Raw genomic sequence first — 25,166 nt, 5'->3', positions numbered from 1 at the left:
ATCATTCAAAATTATTTTGATGTTCAATGCACTCACTAGTTTCTAAATCTCCAAGAGTTTATCCATTGTTTTGTGCCTACCTGGATTAGATGTGTACTGCATAGCAATCATTAGCATTGAAGATGCAGAATAATTCACATAAGGTGGAATGCCTTCTCGTTTCGATGAACCCACTAGAGAGAGCATTTGGTGCATTACAAACTTTCACTTGAAAACTTTTTGTACAAAGTGAATGTTTATTTCTAAATAAAAAATAATAAATGCAAACTCATTCTACAGTACTATGCAGTATTTTCACACCAGACAGCTGTCCAGGTGAACTCCAGTTACTGATGGCTCTCATGGTTTCCTGCACTCCACAACTTAAATTCCCTCACAACTTTACCACCTTCCCCACTCTCATTCATATCTGAAATCAGCTGTCACTTTCATTTCATGCCTGATCACTGATGCAATAACCATGTTTGTGCTACTTCAACTCAAACACCCCAAAAAGGAGCACAAATGAGGCTTTGCCATAATTCCGCCATTCAACTTTGGTCCAGTCCTGAACCATTATACAGGTCAGTTAAACAAGCATTATGGATTTACTTAAACATGATGAACAAGCACACTGGGAATAGTACTTGGAAATTGGAGAAACTTAGCTAAATGACTGATCTACAAATGGTTTTCGATTTTGGCTCATTAACAGCCTAGAAATGATGTTGTAAAAGTATATAATCTTTCATAAAATGTTAACTTGTCTAAACTTGCTCAGAGAATTTATTCCACTTGGTTTGCTATGCATCTGACATGTTACATATCTATAATTTTACCTTCAATCTAACCTGGAGAAAATGAGATCTTCTATCACCTCCACATAGCGTAAGATTCAATCTTTGCTAAATAAATGAATCATTCATTCCCATTTCCTCAATCCAAGCCCTGGTTTCTCATTCCATTTGGACCCAGGACTCACCCCATGCTGTTAACCAAGATTGTTATCCATCCCCTCATTTAAAACCTAGCTTCCTATCCCACCCACAATTCATGAAGTGGAAGATCAGTTAATTAGGAAAGAAAGCAGGGCATCAGCAAAACATGAGGGAACAGCAAATTATTTCATTCATAACACTGACAAGAAAAAGACATTTATAATAATTAATGTAATCCAACTGTAGCAGGCTCTCACCTATTGATTTATGCAAATGACTCAAAGAAAAATTAATAACATGCTAGCCAAACAAACCACAAAGAAATAGAGAAAGATGAAGAGACAGAGTGAAAAAGGGCTAGAGGACAAGGGGGGGGGGTGCAAGAGGGAGTGCCGGGGGGGCACAGAGACACAGAGAGGTACAGAGAATAATAGTGGACATTTCCTCTACATTAAACTACACTTACATATTGCCATTGGAAGGAAAGATGTGCTCAGGTATTCAATGATATCCTTGTGAAGAAATGGGGGAAACGTTGCTAAAGTAGAAATCATGGTGTAAGGTAAGGTACTCAGGATATCATCACTGAGAAATGGCAGCAAACATGTTGTAGTGTAAAATATCGACTGTCCTAAGTCTGTTTAAAAGAAAGAGAGAGAAAAAGTAAGTCCAAAGCAATCCTTGTAAACAGGGTAGCTTACCTTAGAGAAAAAACATGTGAAATGTGTTTCCAAATTTGTTAAATAGATGCAATGACTTTGCTGAAGTAACATGCAAAACTGCCATATCAAATAATAAAATAAATAACAAGATAATCTAGCACAGTGATTATTAGATTAGTAGGCAAAGTTCCAGATACTTGGTCCAAAAAAAACGAGCAGATGTGGAATTAAAATTCAAGTGCTTGAATAGTCTGTGATTTTAATAAAAATGCTGGCGTCAGTACATGCATTACAGTAATTCAGGTAACAGAAATGCACCTTTACAAACTTCACACACCATTACCCAACCAGTTAATATACAGAATTTAGATAAATTCATTCACACCAACACAGCCTATGTACTCACTTTCAAGGACTCTTCAATTCATGTTCTCAATATTTACTGCTTATTTATTTGCTTGTTTGTTTATTTATTTATTTTCTTCTCTTTTTTTTTTTGCTTTGCACATTGGCTGTTCATCTTTGTTGTGTTCAGGACTAGGCAGATTACAAAATTTGGTATGGAATAGATGGCCCAAAGGGTCTGTTTCTGCACTGTCATGTTCTCTGAATATGACTCTCACTTCTTCATTGATTATATTGTATTTCTTTCCATTTACCATGAACATCCACAAGAAAATAAATCTCAGGTCGTATACAGTGACATATACGTACTTTGATAATAAATTTACTTTGAACCTTTGAAGTAAGTTTGTTCTCGGGGTATCTTTGAAAAATTGTAAATAAATAAGCACAAACTTTATTGCTTTTCAATTTGCATTTCTTCATGCATATGTAGATAATGTAGCTTCCTGGTATGGAATATCATGGTACATACTATTTTCTGGGAATGTGGCAGTCACCTGTAATGTTAATCAAGCATAGTGGATTGTCCTAAAAGTCCATCTATTTCAGTCATATACTTCAGAGATGGAGGGCTGCAGCCCTTGACTGATCTGGCTTATATGTGACCCTATCAATGCAGTTGACTTTGCCTTTTCAGGTCATAGACAATTGGGAATGGCCAGCAACATCCATATCCAATGAACAAATATATATTTAAAATATGTGAAAAGTTAAATGAATAAATGTGGTTTATTTTAATTCTGTACCTGAGTTAGACAAAAATAACATTAAAAAACAATGCTGAAGATATTACTACAAGACTAACAATACCCAACATTATGAAGGAAAAGTAGCACAGTAAGCAGAGATTCATAGCTAAGGCTGAAAATCAAAGTTACCGTTAGAGATATAATAACCCTCTGTAATCTTAACCCAAGCAATATCTCACTCACTCTCTGTGATAGCTTACGAGAGTTTGTTCAACACTTTTGAATTAATATTTTGATTTGTAGATTTAGACTTGACTTTTGTTAAAAAGTGTTTTTTTTTCAATTCAACCCAAATCTTTGATACTCAGGTTCCAAGTTCAAGTTTATCATCATTCAACCATATATATGTATACCACCAAATGGAACTAACTTCCTCTGGACCAAGGTGCACAACACAGTACATATAACTCACACATACACCACAAAGTAATAATACCCCAAATAAATTAACAAATAATGTGAATAACAAATAACAATGAATAACCTGAACATTGTAAATGTCCAAGCCAAAATGTTGATTTAACCAAATGAACCTCAACATAATAACCACAAACTTTAGATGCTTAGTATCTGTTAATGTAGGAGACCTAACTGTCTACTGGATGGGCCATAGACAGGTCCTTTCATCCATCAGTAGGCAGTGGTGAGTTGACACCAGTGCTAATGGATAGAAGCTAAAACTGGACCTAAAACCATGTACTGTATGTTAATCTCCTACAGCATAACATAATTCCATAGGAAAGAGGACATTACTTGGCAGAAATAACCTGCAGACTAGTTGCCAACTGATTCCAATATACTGTTGTTTGTATCAATTAAAGCTTTATGCTTCTAGATTTCTAAAGATGCCTAATTCTACAGAGAATGAAGTGTAACTAATTGCAGTTCTTTGTCTTAGAAGACCTAGAAAGACTTTGTATTGAAAGACCTAGATAGAATGGATATGGAGAGGATATTTCCTGTAGTGGGGGAGTCTAGGACCAGAGGGCACAGCCTCAGAGTAGAAGAATGTCCATTTAGAACAGAGACAAAGAGAAATTTCTTCAGCCAGAGGGTAGTGAATCTGTGGAATTCCTTGCCACAGTTGGTTGAGGAGACCAAGTCATTGGGTATACTTAAAGCAAAGCTGGATAGGTTCTTGATTAATCAAGGTGTCACAGGTTATAGGGAGAAGACAGAAAAATGAGGTAGAGAGGAATAATAAATCAGCCATGATGGAATAGCAGAGCCGTTTTGATGGACTGAGTGGCCTAATTTTGCTCCTATGTCTTACTTCAAGGATTCTGCAATTGTTTACTCCAAATGTAGCTGTTAAATGGTAAGAATGAATAATAGCTCACAGACCAGAACCAGCTCTCAGAAGACTACGGAGAAGAAGGTGAAGAGAAAGGATGTTTGCTGTGGCACAGTAACATTTATTTGTTTCTCATGAAAAAGCAGCTGTTCAAGCAGGTATATTATACTAATTTCATGTGCTTTGCAAACATCAGACTCTGAGATATTTTTCTCTGGAGCTGAGGAGAGATGCAAAGGAGGGTTACAAGCTTATGAGAGGTATTTTTTCCCCAAGGTTGAAATGTCTAATAGCAGAAGACATGCATTTAAGGTGAGAGGGGGAAAGTTGAGAGGCTTTTTTTTTAATATACTCAGAGCATGGTGGGTGCCTGGAATGCCCTGTCTGGATGATGGTAGAGGCAAATACATCAGGGACTTTTAACAGACATTTAGATAGGACATGAATGTGAGGAAAATGGAAAGATATGGACAAAGTGTAAGCAAAAAAGATGAGTTGGCCATTTGATTACCAAATAATTTGGTTCAGCCCACAATTGTGGGCAGAAGGTCTGTTCTTGTGTTGTACTGTACAATGTTCTATATACAATACTTATAAAAAGTATTCATCCTCCTTGAAAGTGTTCATTTTTTATTGTTTTACAACATTGAATCATAGTGAATTTAATTTGGCATTTTTTGACACTAATGATTCACTTAACTGTACACCGAGAGATATTCAGTGACTTGTAAATTTTTCTTGTATCCATCTCCTGACATGTGCTTTTCAATAAGCTATTCCCAGGGTTCCTTAGAGTGCACTTTTATCTTCATGGTGTAGTTTTTCCCCAGGATACTTACTGACTCACCAGCACTTGGACCTTCCAGTTAAGGGATATTTTTACTACATTCAATTGAAACACCTTGACTGTACACAGGTCTCCAAAAACAAATCCCCATTTAACTAACAACGTGACTTTGAAACCAATTGGCTGCACCAGGGATGATTTGGTGTGTCATATTAAAGAGGACGATAACTTGGGCAATCAATTATTTTGTGTTTTATATTTGTAATTAATTTAGATCACTTTGCAGAGATGTTTTCATTTTGAAATAAAAGTCTTTTTCTGTTGATCAGTGTCAAAAAAAGCCCAATTAAATTCACTGTGATTCAAAGGGGTAAAACAATAAAACATGAAAACTTCCAAGAGAGGTGAACACTTCTTATAGGCGCTGTAACACCAATGGGGTTCCTGATTATTCAGCTGGTCTGCATCGATGCATCATGCAGGGCAATGGCCAGTATCCTAACAACAGTTATCACACTAGCATTTTCAGCAGGCCAAACATGAGGCTGCTTAGCAGGATAAGAACCCATGATATTACAGGAAAGATATTAACATGGATAGAGGATTTGCTGAGGCAGAGTGGCTATAAAGGGGGCCTTTTCTGTTTGGCTGGTGGTGGACAGTGGTGTTCTGCAGGGGTCAGTGTTGGGACTGCTTCTTTTCACATTAAATGTGAATAATTTGGACGATGGAATTGATAGCTTTGTGGCCAACTTTGCAGATGATATGAAGATAAAGGGGAGGAGCAAGTAGTGTTGAGGAAGCAGGAAGTCTGTAAGAGGAGTTAGATTGGGAAAATGGGAAAAGTAGTGGCAGATTGAATATAGTGTTGGTAGGTGTATGGCCATGTACTTTGGTAGAAGGAATAAGACAGATTGATCCCAAAGGAAATTACGGCTCTTGAAATTCAAGGCAGTCTGCCATACATACTACAGCCTTTAAATCTTTTTTTTTAAATCTGGATATTAGAGTGTGGAACAGACCCTTCTGGCCCAATAACCTGCACTGCCCAGCAACCCACTTATTTAACCCAAGCCTCATCAGAGGACAATTTATAATGACCAATTAACATACTAACCGGTACATCTTTGGGCTGTGGGAGGAAACCAAAGTACTCAGAGGAAACCCACGGGGAGACAGTACCATCACGGTAACTGCTATACTGCTGCTCTGGTAAATAAGATTTAAATGTATATCTTCACAGACGGTAAATGTGCAAGATTATGCTGATAGTTTTGTTTATCCCTTATTGCTCTCTAAACTAGGTATCTCCTGAGATAATTTCAAATCACATTTAAGAGTAAACCACAGTTCTATGGGTCTAGAATCATTGTAACTCTTGACCAGTTAAAGATAGTAAATTTCATACCTGGTTATAAGGACGTTGCTCCTTCCCACCTGCTATATGGCAAGCAGTTGAGCAAGAGGAGGATGACACTTAAGAGAAAGGGAAGAGGCAAGCTAGAAAGTGCCTTTCTGTCCAGGCTATATGACATTTAGTCTATCTGGACATATTATACATTTTTTTAAATTTAGAGATACAGCAGGGAACAGACCCTTCCAGCCCAAAGAGCCACACCACCCAACAACCCACCTATTTAACCCTAACCTAATCACAGGACAACTTACAAGGACCAATTAATCTACTAACTGGAACATCTTTGGACTGTGGGAGGAAACTGGAGCACCTGGAGGAATGTTTCTTAGAAAAGACATCAGAATTGAAACACTGCCCAACCTTTAGTCACACTCCGCTAACCACTTGACAATTTTTCTTAAAATAAATCTATAATAATGCAGTAAAATATGACAAATGGAGCCAAAAAACTTATTTTCCTAAGAGGCATTTCACCTCACACCTCAAAGCTTACCGTGTTGGCCATGTTGTAACAAAGGGACCAGGTCAAGTAGAGTCACGAGTGTCACATAGAGACCTTGATAGTCCAGTGAAGGGTATTCTGAAAGCTGTGCATCACGACTTTGCTGATTGCGCTCAGAGGGAGCATCGCGGAGGACGCTGTAAAGGAGGGAGCGAGTAACAGTAGGGTTGATGGAACTGACTTGTGGTCTTAGGGATGGGGTGAGTGGGAATGGCACAGGAAAAAGACACATAGTCATGGGCACTGTCAAATTGGAGCCATCCTGGTTGTCCTTCCTCCCTATGCGGGACAAAATGCTGTTTTGGAACAAAGAAAAAAAAGAGACAACAAAGACACAAAGAACAGCACATTACATTAAAATGACACTACAGACAACATAATAAAATACCAGATCAAAAGAGCACATAGGATCCAACCCCAAAAGAACAAAGGCAATTAAGTTATCCATATACCATAGTAGCTTTCTGATATGCATATTTGGAATGAAATCAAAATTACTTGATTATTGCATCCTATGTGCTATCTGGTAAAAAGGAGCAAATAAATATAATGACATGTTCTAGGTGCCACCTCCATGTAAAGTTTATTTTACGGCTTTCAATGAGAAAACAAGATAATTCCCTGAAACAATGCAGGGAATACTATACTTGAGAACAACCATTTATACACCAATAACAAGGATAAAGTATTTTCAGATGATGCACTGTAGATAATTAGGGTAAGATAAACCAACATTTCAATTTGATTTATTAACTAAATCTCACATGTCCACTCTGCTGCAAATGTTCTCATTAAATTTATTCCACTGTACTGTCAGGGAAGATATATCATTCCCCAAAACCAAGTTATATGTTGTTTTTATCTGCCTTCATTATATATAAAATAATTTTTTTTTAAATATAAAATAATTCCTTTCTTCCAGTCTATTTTCTCTTCTCATGAAATAAAACAAACAGAAAGTGAGCTTCCAGGCTTAAAGTCATAGAACCGTACAGCACAGAAGTAGGACCTTTGGCCCATCTAGACTATACTATATTATTAATCAGCCTAGTCCCACCTGGACCACAGCCCTCCATATCCCTCCAGTCTAAGTACCTATCCAAATTTCTCTTAAATGTTGAAATCAAACCCACATGCACTACTTATGCAGGCAGCTCATTCCACACTCTCACAAGTGAGTGAGTGATGAAATTTTCCCTCATGTTCCCCTTAAATATTTCATCTTTCACCCTTAACATATGACCTCTATTTGTAGTCTCACCTAACCTCAGTGGAAAAGGCTGGCTTGCATTTACCTTCTCTATACCCCTCATAATTTTGTATACCTCTATCAAATCTCCTCTCAGTCTTTTACGTTCAAGAGAATAAAGTCCTAACCTATTGAATCTTTCCTTGTATTTCAGTTCCCCAGAGCTTTTCATCCTATTCTTGCTTCTCTGAACCAGAATGTGCAGAAGAAGCCTATAGTAATATTTGCATCAATTTTCCATGAATTTCTTTTGAAAAATTCATTAGAAAAGGCCAATAAAAATAGCACAGCTGCAAGCGGAGAGAGAAAATGTATCAGACATGATGAAATGGTGGAACAAACTCAATGGGCCAAATGCCTAATTCTTCTCCTATATCTTATAGTCTTATGGAAATGTAGCTCCACTCCAATCGCAATAGCCCTGACACTGAAATGTCTTGAGAGCCATGCTTTTTGGTCAATGCACATCATGGTGTAACTACTTCAGTCATTAGCTCAATCCTACAAACCAGTAGAGTCCATGGGACTCAAAAGTTTATTGTTGAGTGCTGGCTGCTAGTAAACAGCCCTTACACATTTTCCTTAACTGCAGAATGCAAACGCAATGTGATAGCACATGATCTGACTGTGGTAGCAAGAGAGAGATGCAGAAGAGGTTGACGAGGATGTTATTATTTAAGAGAGGCAGCGCAGAACAGGACCTTCCAGCACCCAAACCTACCAAACCACAGCACCCAAACCTACCAAACCACAGCACCCAAACCACACCCAAACCTACCAAACCACAGCACCCAAACCACACCCAAACCTACCAAACCACAGCACCCAAACCACACCCAAACCTACCAAACCACAGCACCCAAACCTACCAAACCACACCCAAACCTACCAAACCACAGCACCCAAACCACACCCAAACCTACCAAACCACAGCACCCAGCAACTCACCTATTTAACCCTAACCTAATCACAGGACAATTTACAATGACCAACTAAACTTCTAAACAGTAAGTTTTTGGTCTGTGGGAGGAAACCAGAGCATAAAGAGAAAATCTACATGGAGGACATATAAACAGGGAGGACATACAAACTCCTTACAGAGGATTCCAGAACTGAATTCCAAACTTCTGAAGTCCTGAGCTGTAATAACAATGCACTAGCCGCTACACTACTATGACACCTTGTCTGCAAGTGAGGGCTGTATTTTAGATGTGATATTAGAAAGGGTAGCTTATTCTCACTGGAACATAGGCGGCCAAAGGATGACCTTAAAGAGGTATATATAATGATCAGAGCTATGGATGGTCAGAGTCCTTTTCCCTGGGTGGGGAGTGTAGAGATAGAGTGTAAACATTCTTTCTTCTCCAACCCATTACCTTTTTCACCTATCATCTCATTGCTTCTTTCTTCATCCCCCTCATCCACCCACCTGGTTTCACCTATCACCTTCTAGCTTATTTTCCTTTCCTACCCCCACCCCCACCTTCTAATTCTGGCATCTTCTACCTTCTATTCCAGTCCTGATGAAGAGTCTCGGCCAGATCGACTGTTTATTCATTTCCAAAGATGCTTCCTGCTGAGTTCCTCCACCATTCTGTGTACGTTAATAGAGACAGAGGGCACATGTTTAAGGTGAGAGAGGAAATTTTAAAGGAGACTTGAGGGTGTGTTTTTCCACACAGAAATTGGTGGCCATCTGGAATGAGCTGCCAGAGGCGGCTTTAGAGGCAGATACAATGATAAGATTAAAATGACATCTGATACTTAAGAAAAGGTATAGAGGGATTAATGGATAGGCATTACATTGGCATGATTCATGTAGGCCGTAAATGCTTAATGTGGGCAAATGGGATTAGCATGAAGTGCATGTCGATGCAATGCCTATCTTTACTAATCCTACTTGCCCTGTATCTCAAGCAACACACACAAAATGCTAGAGGAAATCTGCAGGTCAGGCAGCATCTATGGAAATGAATGAAGGTCAATGTTTTGCACTGGGGCCCTTCTTCAGGGCTGGAAAAGGATGAGGGAAGATGCCAGTCTAAAAAGGTGGAGGGAGGGAAAGAAGGGCAAGCTAGAAGGTCATAGTTGAAGCCAGGAGAGTGGAAAAGGTAAAGGGTTGGAGAAGAAGGAATCTGATAGGACTGTAGACCATGGGGGAACAGGAAGGAGAAGGGGCAACGGGGGAATTGATAAGCAGCTGAAGAGAAAAGGTAAGAGTCCAGAGTGGGTAATAGAAGAAAAGGGGAGGGAAATAAAATTACCATAAGTTGAAGAAATCGATGTCCATGCCATCAGGTTGGAGGCTACCCGGATGGAATATAAGGTGTTGCTCCTCCAACCTGACAGTAGCCTCGTTACGGCAGAAGACGCTATGGATCGACATGTACACCTGCTTGTTAATGCAAATATCTAATCAGCAGAGGTTCGATTGTTGTTCAGACCAAATATCAGAATGGGGAAGAAATGTGATCTAAGTGACTTTGACTGTAGAAAGAGTGTTGGTGCCAGACTGGGTGGTTTGTCTATCTCAAAAACTGCTGATCTCCTAGGATTTTCACAAACAACAATCTCAAGAGTTTACAGAGAATAGTGCAAAAAACAAAAAAACATCCAGCGAGTGGGTGATAATGCCTTGTTTCATGTGAGAGGTCAGAGAAGAATAGCCAGATTAGTTTAAACTGACAGGAAGGTAATGTAATGTATATAACCATACATTACAACAGTGGTGCACAGAAGAGCATCTCTGAATGCACAAAAATCCAACTTTGAAGCAGAAGACTTTGAACATACACCCAGTGGCTAGTGTATTGAGTACAGAAGGTACCTAATAAAGTGGGCACTGAATGTATATTAATTGGGAGAGGAAATAGTGGCTGGAGATTTTGATGGTTTTGGGAGTGTATAGATCAGACAATCCAATGATGTTTGTGAGAGTGAGAGGGTGACAGAGTGGACAGTCCAGCAGGTTATTATTATTTTTTAAAGAGGTTACTGAGTCAGCAGTAAGTGTTCCAACTCCTCCAGGCCTCTAAGCAGCACTTTTATTTACAGATAACAGGCTGTTCAAGCCTTGCAAGCCTATCCTGCCTAACTGACTAATTTGACCAAATAACCTATTGACTGATACATCCTTGAAATATGGGAGGAAACCCATGTGATCGCGGGAAATGCATAAACTCCTTACAGATAGCATCAGGAATTAAACCCTGATCGCTGTTGTTGCAAAGCATTCCACTAACCACTATGCTACCTTGCCGCCTCCCCTTTAATGGCACTTGTGGTTTAAGTCAAAAAGAGCTACTTTCCCCAAGTAGTTAGGCTGATCAACACCTCCACTTACAAACTCAGCCTTCCACAACCCCACCACCACTAGTTTAACATTTCCTGTCAGTCACTTTATGTACAAACACTTCCGTGCAGAGCGTCACTTGGACATACAATCAATGTATATAAGTTAACTTGTGCGTTCTTTTTCTTGTTTTTTTTTGTGCTACATTGGATCTGGAGTATTTGCTCTCTTTTACACCTTGTGTACTGGAAATGACATTAACAATCTTAAATCTTGAACTCCCTACCTGAATTTCCCAACCTGGTTGCCTAAAACAGAATGACTGCTAGCTACCACATTGTATTAAGTTACCATTCTCTGATTAGAAACAGCCTGCTGCTGGACCCAACCTACTTCTCTTACAGTGGGAATTGAGGGTCACTCGTCCGACTTCATACTTTGCGCATAACACACAACTACACATTTTTGGAAGACTCATTCAATATAATCTGTATATCTGCAACTCAGGAAGCATGGGAGTAATGAGATGCTGCAAAACAAATGATGTACTTCTATGCTTCCATTATTTATGGTAATTAAATCCTCAAATTGTATAACTTGAAGAAATCTCAAAAATATATTATTGTCATTAGTGCACAAAGTAGGAAACATCAGTCAGTGGAAACATCAGCTGTAGGGTTTCCCCCAAGCCTTGAACTGAAAACAGTATTACTCAGTTATCACGAAAACCCAGGGAAAAGATAAAAATGAACAAATAAATCAAGAAGTAATGTCACAACATTTATTTCTCTAATTACTTCAATTGCAAAGGGGACATATTAAAAGCATTAATATATGAAATGATCTTCAGTAAATCTACTGTATACAAAAACCTTCATTAGAATAATTTATTCACATGGGGGTGGCACGTATGAAACATGTTTGAGAAGAATAAACATGTGTGTTTGATATACAAATCTGTAAACAGCACATGTTTATCACGCCAAAATAATGTCTGTATGTAAATTATGATACTGTGACAGTATCATTAAGGGTAATGAATTTTAACAGGTGTGTGATTTAGTGAACAAATATAGAATTCTAAGATGTAATTGAGCTACATTTGTAGGAATCATAAAAGAATATATGCTAAAGATTAATGGCTGATAGCATATGTGTATGAGCTAATGGGAATGGTATTTATGTATGTTATTCATTGTTCCATCAGATTTACTGAAATAAAAAGTACTTTTTCCATTTTCTGTAATACAAACACTATTTTGTTCTCTCTAAGTAAGGCATTATTATCTAAATTCAGTAGTAATAAGGCAAAAAGTTGTGCACAGTTACTGAAATGCTGATAATTTCAAAATCAATGACTCACATACAGCAAATTTTAGAATATTCATACATTATTTGAGTTGCAAAATCCTGAGAATGATGCTTTCCAGTACTGTACATCATTCATATTTCTCTCTGGTAAATATTTCTGAATTATTTTAAATTTGAAAAATACAGCACTTTTTACATGAGACTAACACTTGAGTTACAACATACAAGCAGATAGCAGACTTGATCAACTTACAACAATGCACATCTTATTGGTCAGATTTTGCATCAGTCTGAATGCACTTTATTAAGATTATTGTCCAAATATCCATTACTTACTTTGTCCATCCTGTTTTATATGGACAAGTTATTTGATGAACATTATTCTAATTTATTTGGGTTTCAAATTATTCATTAATGATGGATTTAATATTAATGATAGAAAATAATATCTGTGTCTAATCTTGCATTTGTAAAAATATATCTTATAAAAGTCTAATATTTAAAATATCATGCACAACCTTTTCCCTCTATTTGCTCTAAAACAATAGTAATATTAGATAATAAAAATTCTTATTTATCAAGCACTGTAGAGTCATTTAACGAATGTGTTAAATTTAACCCCTTGATATAAGCCAGTCTCATTATCTCTATTCAGCTAAACATTCTAAATTTCTATCTCAATATGACTCATTAAAATAATGAACATAAGATTTCTGAATGACCCGTGAAAACTACCTCATGATGCATCTTTTGCACGATTTATTTGTGACTGAGAATAATTTTTATTTCTTGTACTGCTGCAGCAAAACACAACTTTCACTATATACATGTGATAATAAACTATGTTCTGAAATAAGATTTAATTATGATATTAAATATAAATTTAAATGCTAAATAATAATTAATTGCAAGAAGTGGGAAACTTTAACAGGAAGCTGACTACAAGTTTTAAATAGGTTTTTAAAATAATTCCTTCTCTAGCATTACTGAAATGCAAATAATTCTGTGTCAAGGAGAGATATTATGCAATCTATGCTTTGTCAGGGAAAGAAATAACTTGCAGATCTTGAGAATTTCAGAATTTGGCCAAGCAGTAAGAGTTCATGTGCTTTGAGAGAGAACGTACTCATCCTAATGGGTGCAAATTTGAGGATTTATCAGTAAACTTTAATACCTTTCACACACACTGTTTTAAATGCTCTGTAAACTTATTGGTTGATATTTCAACTATTTTAGAAGTCATCCTGCCTTGATTTGCATGACAATTCATGGGTCATTCATTAATATTTTTATTTTATTTTATGTTATTTAGAGATACAACATGGAACACATCCTTCAGGCCCAAAGAACTGCACCACCCAGCAACCCACCTATTTAACCCTAGCCTAAACACAGGACAATTTACTATGACTAATTAACCTGCTAACTGGTACATCTTTGGACAGTGGGAGGAAACCAGAGGACCTGGGAAAAAAAACCCTCGCGGCTCACAGGGAGAATGCACGAACTCCTGACAGAAGGCACTGGAAATGAACTCCAAACGTTTCAAGCTGTAATCACGCCATGCAAACCTCTATGCTACTGTGGCACCCCCTACTATGTTGAGTCAGTGCCTTATTATAATTACAATAATCATTATATTATTAATATAATGGTTTATTGGGTTTGGGGGATATGCAATATCAAACTGTCACACAAAAACTACGATGATTCAGAAGACAAGACATTTATAATATCTGTTCGTTTGTCAATGTTATGATGCCCTGTTTTTAGGTTTCTTGAAAGTCAGCAAGGTTCAAAAATACTCAACAATATAAAGAATACACTGGCTTATTGGAAACAATATTTATGAAAGTTTGTAATTGGAATTATTATCTGATATTCTAACTTTGTTTTACGTATATTGGTTTTGCAGGATTGGGATTGTTGGTTGCTTTCCATTTTGAGTAAGGATTTTTGAAGATACAGTAATTATATTCTCAAATTAATATTTTCAATCTAATCAGACTCATTATTTACCTCCACGACTTTCTAACAATAGGCATTTAATTTTAGTTTTAATTTTTTTTGAATAATTTATGCTCTTGGCTACTCATGAAGACTTACTTTGACAAAATTAGTAAATACATCATTTCTTACTCTACTACCGATACCGATATCAATCAACACCAACTCATGAAACAAGTTTATATAAATATTCCACACTGAACCAACTGTTTATTAAAAGCCCAAAATTCTTTCTGCAATTTGATTTCTCCAAATTAGATCACAGAACAGTACAACTTAGGAACAGGCCCTTCAACACACAATGCTGTGCTGTACCAATTAAATTAGTAATCAAATGAATAACTAATCTCTTCTACCTATACAATGTCCATATCCCTCCATTTTCCTCACATTCATGTGCTTATCGAAATGTCTCTTAAAAGTTCCAATGTAGCTGCCTCTACCACCAACCCAGGCAGCACATTCCAGGTACCCACCACTCTGTCTAAGAAATATCTCTTTAAAAATTACCCCTCTCACTTTAAATGCATGCCCTCTAGTATTTGGCATTTCAACCCAAGAGAAAATCTACTGTGTATCTACTCTGTCCTTGCCTCTCAATCTTAGAAGCTTCTATCAGATCTCCCTCAGCTTCTGCTGCTCAGGGAAAGCAACCCAAGTCCATCCAAACTCTCGTGATAGCACGTGCCCTCACATCCGGGCAACATCCGGTAAACCTCTCCTGCACCATCTCCAAAGCCTCAACATCTATAGTGGGGCAATCAGAACTGTATGCAGTACTTCAAGTGCATCCTTGACATCCTCCCTATAGTGGGGTGACCAGAATGTTCATTTTAATTTCTTCCTTGTTATAAGAGTTTTTATTTTGTTTGTTTGATTGTAATCTGCTTGAAACTGGCTGAAGACAACTCAAATGACTAAAAGCCTTTCAGTGACAGTAGACTACACGTAATGGGAAGAGAATTAGCTCAACCCCATATAAAGCAGGAGAAATATATTCACATCCTGCACTCCTCTGTTCACAGTGATCCATCTCCAAAACTGCAACAAGTATTTTTTCATTATTTTAATCCATGTTGTCAATCCTCATTAGGATTTCCATGTCCCTCCTGTCATGCTCTGTTTTCTATGAAAGAATAAATTCTGTTCTTAAACATCTGCAAATAATATGTAATTGCTAATTACAGAATGCCTAACAACAACCTAGGGAAACTTCCCTGTCAACCATCTCTGCTTGAATAGATTCAAATCCAAAGAAAGTAAGTATTATTTATCATCAGAAATCTAAGACGGAGTTTAATTTTCTTTGCAGATTTTACTTCATGTTACTTTCATTCCTTAACCAATTTTAATGTATTCTAACAGATCAGTTTGTTGTTTCCGTATTGTGAGTTGCCTGTTATATTAAAGGATAATCCAGTCATGTATATTTAAAATGCATACCTTGCTTTCATTAATTTGTTGTCTGCATTGCTTGTACATATTTTTATATGTGATGCCTTTTATCTGTCTAAAACAACTACTAACTGTTTAATAGTTATAGCAGACAGATAAAACACAGATTTAATCAAGAGCATTGTATATGAAGAGCTCAAAGCTTTATTGAGGATCCCCACCGTCCATACCACAATTTCTTTGACCAACTACCATCAAGGAGGTGGTACAGGAGCATCAGGACTAGGACTGCCAGACTGGGTAACTACTTCTTCTTCAGGCAAACTATAAGACTATTTATTACTCTGCCGCCACAGAGGTCTCAACACTAGGACAGCGAGTTGTTTATTGTTTACTACACTGTTTACCTGTGTGTTTATATTTTGAACTATAAATATTCATTTATATTCTGAATTATAGTTTATTAAAATAATATTTAATTTTATATGCTGTGTGGGATATCCTTTTTATGGGTACACCATATCTGAAGGAATGTTGTTTCATTTGGTTACGTATCTTTACAGTCAGATGACAATAAACCTGAACTAAGAATTTTACATTGGTTTTACTTTTGGTTATTCAATGATAGCAAACTCTTGATGAACTGCATGCAAATCTGATGTTAATTTGTACTAATACTACATGTGATATTCATACAAAATCTCTGTCACCTCTTTTAAAACAAATGCTGAAACATGTCTTCAACCCATTTATATCAGCTAGTAGAAATTAAAGAGTGTAGTGTCATCATCTGATGACAGAAGCTCCACTCAGAACAGTGAATGGCCACAAGTGGGAATAAACATCCACATCAGTAACTGTTTTATTTCTTACCTAAAATTATAAACTTCACTTACTGCTAATACGGAGCTATTATATTAATGCATTTTAGCTGATAACATTTCATTTTGAATATAATTAACAATAACTTTCCTTCGTGATTATACAAAGGGTGAAAACTTTCAACTTCTATACCAGTGACACATTATCAAATATTATGAAGTAGTTACTCAACTATTTTCAAAATCAAGTAAAAAGAAACAAGACTTACCTTAATAATGTCTGTGAAAAGTATTTCAATGTGTTTGCGATATCAGTTCCAGATGGGACAGGATAAATATTATGAAGAACACGGTTGTGGTATTCTTGTAAATAACGGACCTTAGATGCAACTGAATAAGTGAGAATTTTGGAAAAAGGTTAGTTCTTTTAATATACAGTTTATGCTACAAAATACTTATTAAATTTTTTTTTAACTATTTTGGGTAAACATGCTCAAAACATATTTCTTTTGTTCTTTTAATTTGTTTTTTTTATTTGATCCTCTCACATGGTGGATTGGATAGTGGACTACTTGACAGATAGACCTCAGTATGTGCGGTTGGGAGACTGTAGGTCTGACACGGTGGTCAGCAGCACAGGGGCGCCGCAGGGAACCGTACTCTCTCCGGTCCTGTTCACCCTGTACACATCAGACTTCCAATATAACTCGGAGTCCTGCCATGTGCAGAAGTTCGCTGATGACACGGCCATAGTGGGGTGTGTCAGGAATGGACAGGAGGAGGAGTATAGGAAACTGATACAGGACTTTGTGATATGGTGCAACTCAAACTACCTGCGTCTCAATATCACCAAGACCAAGGAGATGGTGGTGGACTTTAGGAGATCTAGGCCTCATATGGAGCCAGTGATCATTAATGGAGAATGTGTGGAGCAGGTTAAGACCTACAAGTATCTGGGAGTACAGTTAGACGAGAAGCTAGACTGGACTGCCAACACAGATGCCTTGTGCAGGAAGGCACAGAGTCGACTGTACTTTCTAAGAAGGTTGGCGTCATTCAATGTCTGTAGTGAGATGCTGAAGATGTTCTATAGGTCAGTTGTGGAGAGCGCCCTCTTCTTTGTGGTGGCGTGTTGGGGAGGAAGCATTAAGAAGAGGAACGCCTCATGTCTTAATAAGCTGGTAAGGAAGGCGGGCTCTGTTGTGGGCAAAGTACTGGAGAGTTTAACATCGGTAGCTGAGCGAAGGGCGCTGAGTAGGCTACGGTCAATTATGGATAACTCTGAACATCCTCTACATAGCACCATCCAGAGACAGAGAAGCAGTTTCAGCGACAGGTTACTATCGATGCAATGCTCCTCAGACAGGATGAAGAGGTCAATACTCCCCAATGCCATTAGGCTTTACAATTCTACCGCCAGGACTTAAGAACTTTTTAAAAGCTATTATTAATGCTTTTTGAGATAGTGATTTAGATGCATATCATATTCTTTACTGAGTTAAGTATTGTATGTAATTAGTTTTGCTACAACAAGTGTATGGGACATTGGAAAAAAGTTGAATTTCCCCATGGGGATGAATAAAGTATCTATCTATCTATCTATCTATCTATCTTTTCAGATATATACTGGATAAAGTTTTTAGGAACACAGTCTACTAGACTTTACTAAAGCGATTATACCTTTAAATTTCACAACATATGCCGGTAATAATAAACCTGATTCTGATAAGGTACTTGCTAAGTGATTACAAGATAATTAGCACCAAGAAATCCAACAAAAGCATCCTGAAGAAGGGTCTCAGCCCAAAATGTGATTGTTTATTCATTTCCATTAATGCTGCCTGACCTGCTGAGTTCCTCCAGCATTTTGTGTGTGTTGCTTTGGACTTCCAGCATCTGCAAAATTTCTCATGTTTAAAATAATTATTGTTCATGTTCAAATTCATTCCACAAACAAACAACAGCAATCAGGAAGAGCAACTCTGAGTGATTGTTTTTATGTTTAGGCCAGCAATGGTCAAACTCCAAATTCCGCCAAGACTATGTTGACCCTAGGATCATCCTTGTGTACATTGCGAACAGCAGACAATGATACAGGGCTTGCTACAGAAACATGGATCGAAGCACAAATCTGTCTGTACTAGCATCAAAGTTCTAAGTAAAATTTATTATCAGAGTACATACAACCCTGAGATTCTTTGTCTGCCGGCAAACTTAGCAAATCTGTAGACTGTAACTGTAAACAGGATCTGTAAACTGTAAACATCACGAACTGTAAACTAAAGAAGCTGTGCCAACACAGATATAAATAAATAGCAATAAATAACAAGCATGAAGTAGCAAGGTACTAGAGTCCTTAAATGAGTATAGCTATTCACCTTTGTTAAAGAGCCTGATGGTTGAGGGGTTGTAACTGTTATTGAACCTGTTGGTGTGAGTCCTACAGAGGCACTTGTACCTTCTACCTGATGGCAGCAGTGAGGAAAGAGCATGGCATCAATGGTGATGATGGATACTGCTTTTCTACGGCAATGTTTCATGTAGATGTGCTCAATGGTTGGGAAGGTTTTACCTGTGATGCACTGGGCCGAATCCACTACTTATGTCGGATTTCCTGCTGAAAGGCATTGGTGTTCCCATACCAGGCCATAATGCAGCCAGTCAGCACACTTTCCACACGTCTATAGAAGTTTGCCAAGGCTTTTTATTTCATTCCGAATCCCCATAGACTGCTAAGGAAGTTGAGGCAATGTCATGCTTTCTTCACAATTACATTTATAAGTTAAGTCCAAGACAGGTCCTCTGTGATAGTGACATCCAGGAATTTAAAGTTACTGACCCACTCCATCTCTGATCCTCTGATGATTACTGGCTCATGGACCTCTGATTTCCATCTCCTTAAGTCTACAATCAGTTCCTTGGCCTTATTGACATTGAGTCAGAGGTTGTTGTTTTTACGCCACTCAGCCAAGTTTTCAATCTCCCTCCTGTATGCTGATTCATCACCCCCGTGATACAGCCTATCACAGTGGTGTCATCAGCAAACTTGTATAATAATAATATACTCTTTCATTATAGCAGCAACATTTAAAAACATACTTAGCAGTGTGCAGACTTACCTAATAAAAAAGTACGAAATAATAATATACACAATAATAATTTATCAAAGTGCAATAATGTACAAAATAATAAAAGAGACTATTGTACTATGGGCAACACACACAAAATGCTGGAGGAACTCAGCCGGCCAGGCAGCATCTATGGAAAAAAGTACAGTCAACGTTTTGGGCTGAAACCCTTCGGCAGAACTGGAGAAAAAAGCTGAGGAGTAGATTTAAAAGGTGGGGGGAGGGGAGAGAGAAACACCAGGTGATAGGGGAAACCTGGAGGGGGAGGGATGAAGTAAAGGGCTGGGAGGTTCCTCCGGGTTTCACCTATCACCTTGTGTTTCTGTCTCCTCTCCTCCAACATTGAAATCTACTCCTCAGCTTTTTTCTCCAGTTCTGCCGAAGGGTTTCAGCCAAAAAGTAAGAATCCGAATTTGAATCACATTTAACATTATTAGCAAATGTGAAATGTGTTGTTTTGTGGCGGTAGTGTACTGTACTACATAAAGAAATCAAAATAAGAATGTATATATATTTATAATTAAATTAGTACAAAAAGAGAACAAAAATTACTGAGATAGTGTTCATGGGTTCATTGTCCATTCAGAAATCTGAAAGCGGAAAGGAAGAAACTGTTTCTGAAATGTTGAGTGTATGTCTTCAGGTTCCTGTACCTCCTCCTCGATGGTAGCAATGAGATGAGGGCATGTCCTGGGTGATGGGAGTCCTTAATGATGGATGCTGCCTTTTTGAGGATGTTTTGAAGACATGCTTGATGTTAACTGTCATTTTAAGGAAATTGTCACAGATAAGACCATATTAAAAAATTCCTTCATATAGCAACAAAATGAACTGCTTGACAGACATATTGTGACAGTAAAGGCATCTATATCAAACTATCACTTATTGATGACACTTCTGGCTTCCATACTAGTATTCTAAGCAAACTCATCACCGAACTCTGAACCGTAGGAGTTAATGCCTCTCTCTGCAACTGGACCATTGACTTCCTGACCAACACACCACAAACAGTCCGAAAAGGCAACAACACCTCTGTTATCACTATTCTATACACTGGTGCTCCACAAGGTTGTGTCCTCAGATCCCTACTCTACTCCCTGTACACTCATGACTGTGAGGCCAGATTCTACTCAAACGCAATCTCAAATAATGATCAGTTGGAGTACAGGAAGGAGATAGAGAGCTTAGTGACACTGTAACAGGACAACAACCTTCTCTTGATGTCCATAAGAGCTGGTCATTGACCTTAGAAAGGGGGACAGTGTACGTGTTCCTGTCTACTGTACATCAATGGTATTGAGCTTGAGAGGCTGAGAGTTTCAAGTTCCTAGGTGTAAACATCACCAATTAAACTGAACTGGAGCAACCACACTGATGTCACAGCGAAGAATGCTCACTAATGCGACTTCCTCAGGATGTTGAAGAAATTTGGCATGTCGGTGTTAACTTCTTCCAATTTTTATTGATAATCATAGATGAATCTCAAGGTTACATATAATGCATATACATTGATGATAAATGTACTTTGAACTTGAATTTTGAGAAAGCATCCTACCTGGATGCATAACCGCCCTGCACGTGACCACAAGAAAATGCAGAGTGATGCGAACACAGCTCAACACATCACAGGAACCAACTGCCCGCATGGATTCTGTCTATACTTTTCATTGTCTCAGTAAAGCAGCCAGATACCACCCACACTTCCCCCTTCTCCCATCAGTCAGAAGATAAAGAAGTATGAACACACCTATCAGCATTATAATCAGACTATTGAACAGCCCTCTTGTACAATGGAATTGACTTTGGGCCTCGTAATCTACCTCTTTATGATCTTGCACTTTAACATTTACCTACAATGCACTCTTTTGGCAGCTGTTACACTTTGTTATTGTTTTACTTTATTCTCGTTCAATGCACAGTGTAATGATCTGATCTGTATGTAAGACTAGCTTTACATGTGACAATAATAAACCAATACCAATATCTCTGCCCTGGAAAAGAAGACTGTAACCATACATCTTATCTATGACCCTCATGATTCGGGATGCTTCTGAAGTGTCACCTCTTAGACAATAGACAATAGACATTAGGTGCAGGAGAAAGCCATTCAGCCCTTCGAGCCAGTACCACCATTCAAATTGATCATGGCTGATCATCCACAATCAGTACCCCGTTCCTGCCTTCTCCCCATATCCCTTGACTCCGCTATCTTTAAGAGCTCTATCTAACTCTCTCTTGAAATGGATGATACGAAGATAGGTGGAGGGGTAGGTAGTGCTGAGGAAGCAATGCAATTACAGCAGGACTTGGACAAATTAGAAGAATGGGCAAAAAAATGGCAGACGGAATAGTGTTGAGAAACATACGATAATGCAATTTGACAAAAGGAACAATAATGTGGACTATTGTCTAAATGGGCAGTAGGTTCAAACATCAGAGATGCAGAGGGACTTAGCAGTCCTCATGCAAGCCTCCCAGAAGGTTAATTTATGGGTTGAGTCTGTAGTAAAGAAGGCAAATGCAATGCTGGCATTTATTTCAAGGGGAATAGAATACAAAAGCAAGGAGGTAATGCTGAGCCTTTATAAGACACTAGTCAGGCTGCACTTGGAGTATTGTCTACAGTTTTGGGCCCTATATTTCAGAAATGATGACTTGTCATTGAAGAGAGTCCAAAGGAGGTTTATGAGGATGATTCTGGGAATAAAAGGGTGAACATATGAGGAGTGTTTGGCAGCTTTGGGCCTATACTCGCTGGATTTTAGAAGAATGGGTAGGAATCTCATTGAAACCTACCAAATGTTGAAAGGACTAGATAGGGTGGATGCGGAGAGGTAGGCATATCTAAAACTAGAGGGCACAGCCTCAAAATTGAGGGGCAACCCTTTAGAACAGAGATAAGGAGGAATTTTTTTTTTTAGCCAGAGAGTAGTAGATCTGTGGAATGCTCTGCCACAGACTGCAGTGGAGGCCAAGTCCATGGATTGTTTCCTGATTGATGATGGCATCAAAAGATATGGTGAGAAGACAGGTGTATGAGTTGAGATCCGGGAGCAGCAATGATGGAATGGCAGAGCAGACTCAATGGGCTGAATTGCCTAATTTTGCTCCTATGTCTTATGGTCTTAAAACACAAGCCCCTACTCACCCAAGTCCTAATAAATCTTATCTGCACCCTTTCCAACTTACTAACCTTCTTCTGTAGCTAGGCGACCAGAACTAGCTCAATACACTGTGTAATGATTTAATTTGAATGCAAGAGGAGCTTTCACTAGATTCTGGAATGTGTGACAATAATAAACAAGTTCAAGACAAAGATCTTTGCCACAAATCAGCAAGCCTTTATAGCCATTCCTCATCTCCCAAAGCTTCATGTCATCCATTTTCCCATGGAAATATAAATATAAAATGAGATTTAAAACCCTAGGAACACAGTAGTATAAAACTACGTGGCAATTAAAAGTATCAAACTGAAATAACAATCTATATAAGTTTCTTTACAGAATGTGCACCAGTGTGGCCACTGTCACACGCAAACAGCTACTTGGATACACAGGTACACCACTTCAACAGGTGGACTAAACCAGGTGAGGGTAGTCAAATGGGTCTCAGTCCCCGGTGAGATAAGGACATGCCTATCCTAGCCTGTTTAGTCATCTCAGGGACTGGGCAGATGTAATCTACAGTGAAGTCAAATGGTCAGGAAGGCGGTTTTGCTGTCCTACATGGACGGCGAAGGACACAGAAGTAGTCATGGTCATCCACTGCAGCCAAGGGAGGCACCGGCTGTGACGATTACTCGTTCCACTGAACCCAGACTTCTGAGGTCGAGAGAGTGAAACTGCCCCAGTACAACGGCTTTTAAACTATGAAAAATCTCCTACACAGGTTCCCTATCATTGTCAGATCAACAGACAACTACCAATTGAATGTATATTTTGTTTTGAAACTCCTAAATCAACACCAACCGAAGAACCTTCCCAATATTCATATTTCCCTCTGTCATTGCTGTCCCATTACATTCACTGATTTGACATTTGTCCTGAAAAAAGTTTTTCCCACAAACCATACAAATTGTGCAGGCAGATTGAATGGCGCATATTTACCAATCTGCTAACCAAATTATTCTGCGACACTGGCATCAACAAAGAATGTCAAACATTTTCTACTTTTGCCAGAAAGCAAGACTGGCATATTAACCTTCCAGCTGCCTATCCAAAATATCAGGAACACCCCCAAGAGTTGTCGTTGCAACCAAATATTCAACAGCAACTTTTAAAACAATACACTGTTCAACATGCTTGAGTTTTCCCAAAGGCACTGGATGAAGATCAAGTCAAAATTTGGCTAAGTATGGCTTCAAGCAGCCTCAGTAAAACTGAAGTTGGAGGATCAGGGAAAAACACTGCACTGTTAAATCATTGCTCTTCGCATCAAGGAGGAGATACAGAAGCCTGAAGACACATACTCAACATTTTTGAAACATCTTCTTTCCTTCCGCTATCAGATTTCTGAATGGAAAATGAACACTACCTCACTATTTCTTTTGTTTTTTGCTCTCTTTTTGCACTACTATTTAATTCAATATTAAATATATACTTATTATTGTAATTTATAGCTTAAATATTGTACTGCAACTGCAAAACAACAAATTTCATACGAAGGGTGATTGATAAGTTTGTGGCCTAAAGTAGAAAGAGTCAACTTTAGAAAACCTAGCACATTTATTTTTCAGCACAGTCCCCTCCTACATTTACACACTTAGTCCAGCGGTCGTGTAGCATACGGATCTTGGGCCTCCAGAAAGTATCCACAGATGGGTGATTGATAAGTTCGCGGCCTAAGGTGGAAGGAGATGAGTTAAACAGCTCTCATTACATGCACATACAGTTCAACTCTGAGTGATTATGCAGAAAGTTTGAAGTTAATAACTCACCTCCTTCTACCTTGGTCCACAAACTTATCAATCACCCCTGCTTTGGACACTTTCTGGAGGCCCAAGATCCGTATGGAGCTGGAGCTGGATGAACTTCAGATCATTCGGGAGGCAGAGGCAGAAATAAACAGGAGTTACAGGGAGATAGTCACCCCTAAGAGTCAGGAGACAGGAAGCTGGGTGACTGTCAGGAGAGGGATTAGATAGTATGAGCAGAGCACCCCTGTGGCCATTCCCATCAATAATAAGTATACCGTTTTGGATACTGTGGGTGGGGACGACCTACCAGGGACA

The 25,166-nt window shown here is 38.3% G+C and overlaps 1 protein-coding gene across 1 annotated transcript in view; it reads right to left on the bottom strand.

Annotated features, from left to right (window-relative positions):
* The window catches only part of LOC140724707 (protein unc-79 homolog), a 436,731-nt gene that overhangs the window by 393,782 nt on the left and 17,783 nt on the right, over positions 1-25,166 (bottom strand). Inside the window, exons 2-5 of the mRNA XM_073039156.1 lie at positions 17,078-17,198; positions 6,725-7,029; positions 1,384-1,554; positions 81-173 (exon numbers count right to left, since the gene is read on the bottom strand). Of these exons, the coding sequence (XP_072895257.1) occupies positions 81-173; positions 1,384-1,554; positions 6,725-7,029; positions 17,078-17,198 (690 nt within the window). The remainder of the gene's footprint in view (positions 1-80; positions 174-1,383; positions 1,555-6,724; positions 7,030-17,077; positions 17,199-25,166) is intronic.

The sequence above is a fragment of the Hemitrygon akajei genome, chromosome 3, assembly GCF_048418815.1.
Source record: "Hemitrygon akajei chromosome 3, sHemAka1.3, whole genome shotgun sequence".
Lineage (NCBI taxonomy): Eukaryota > Metazoa > Chordata > Chondrichthyes > Myliobatiformes > Dasyatidae > Hemitrygon > Hemitrygon akajei.
The sequence above is the reverse complement of the archived record's forward strand: the minus strand, read 5'-3'. Positions and strand labels throughout refer to the sequence as shown.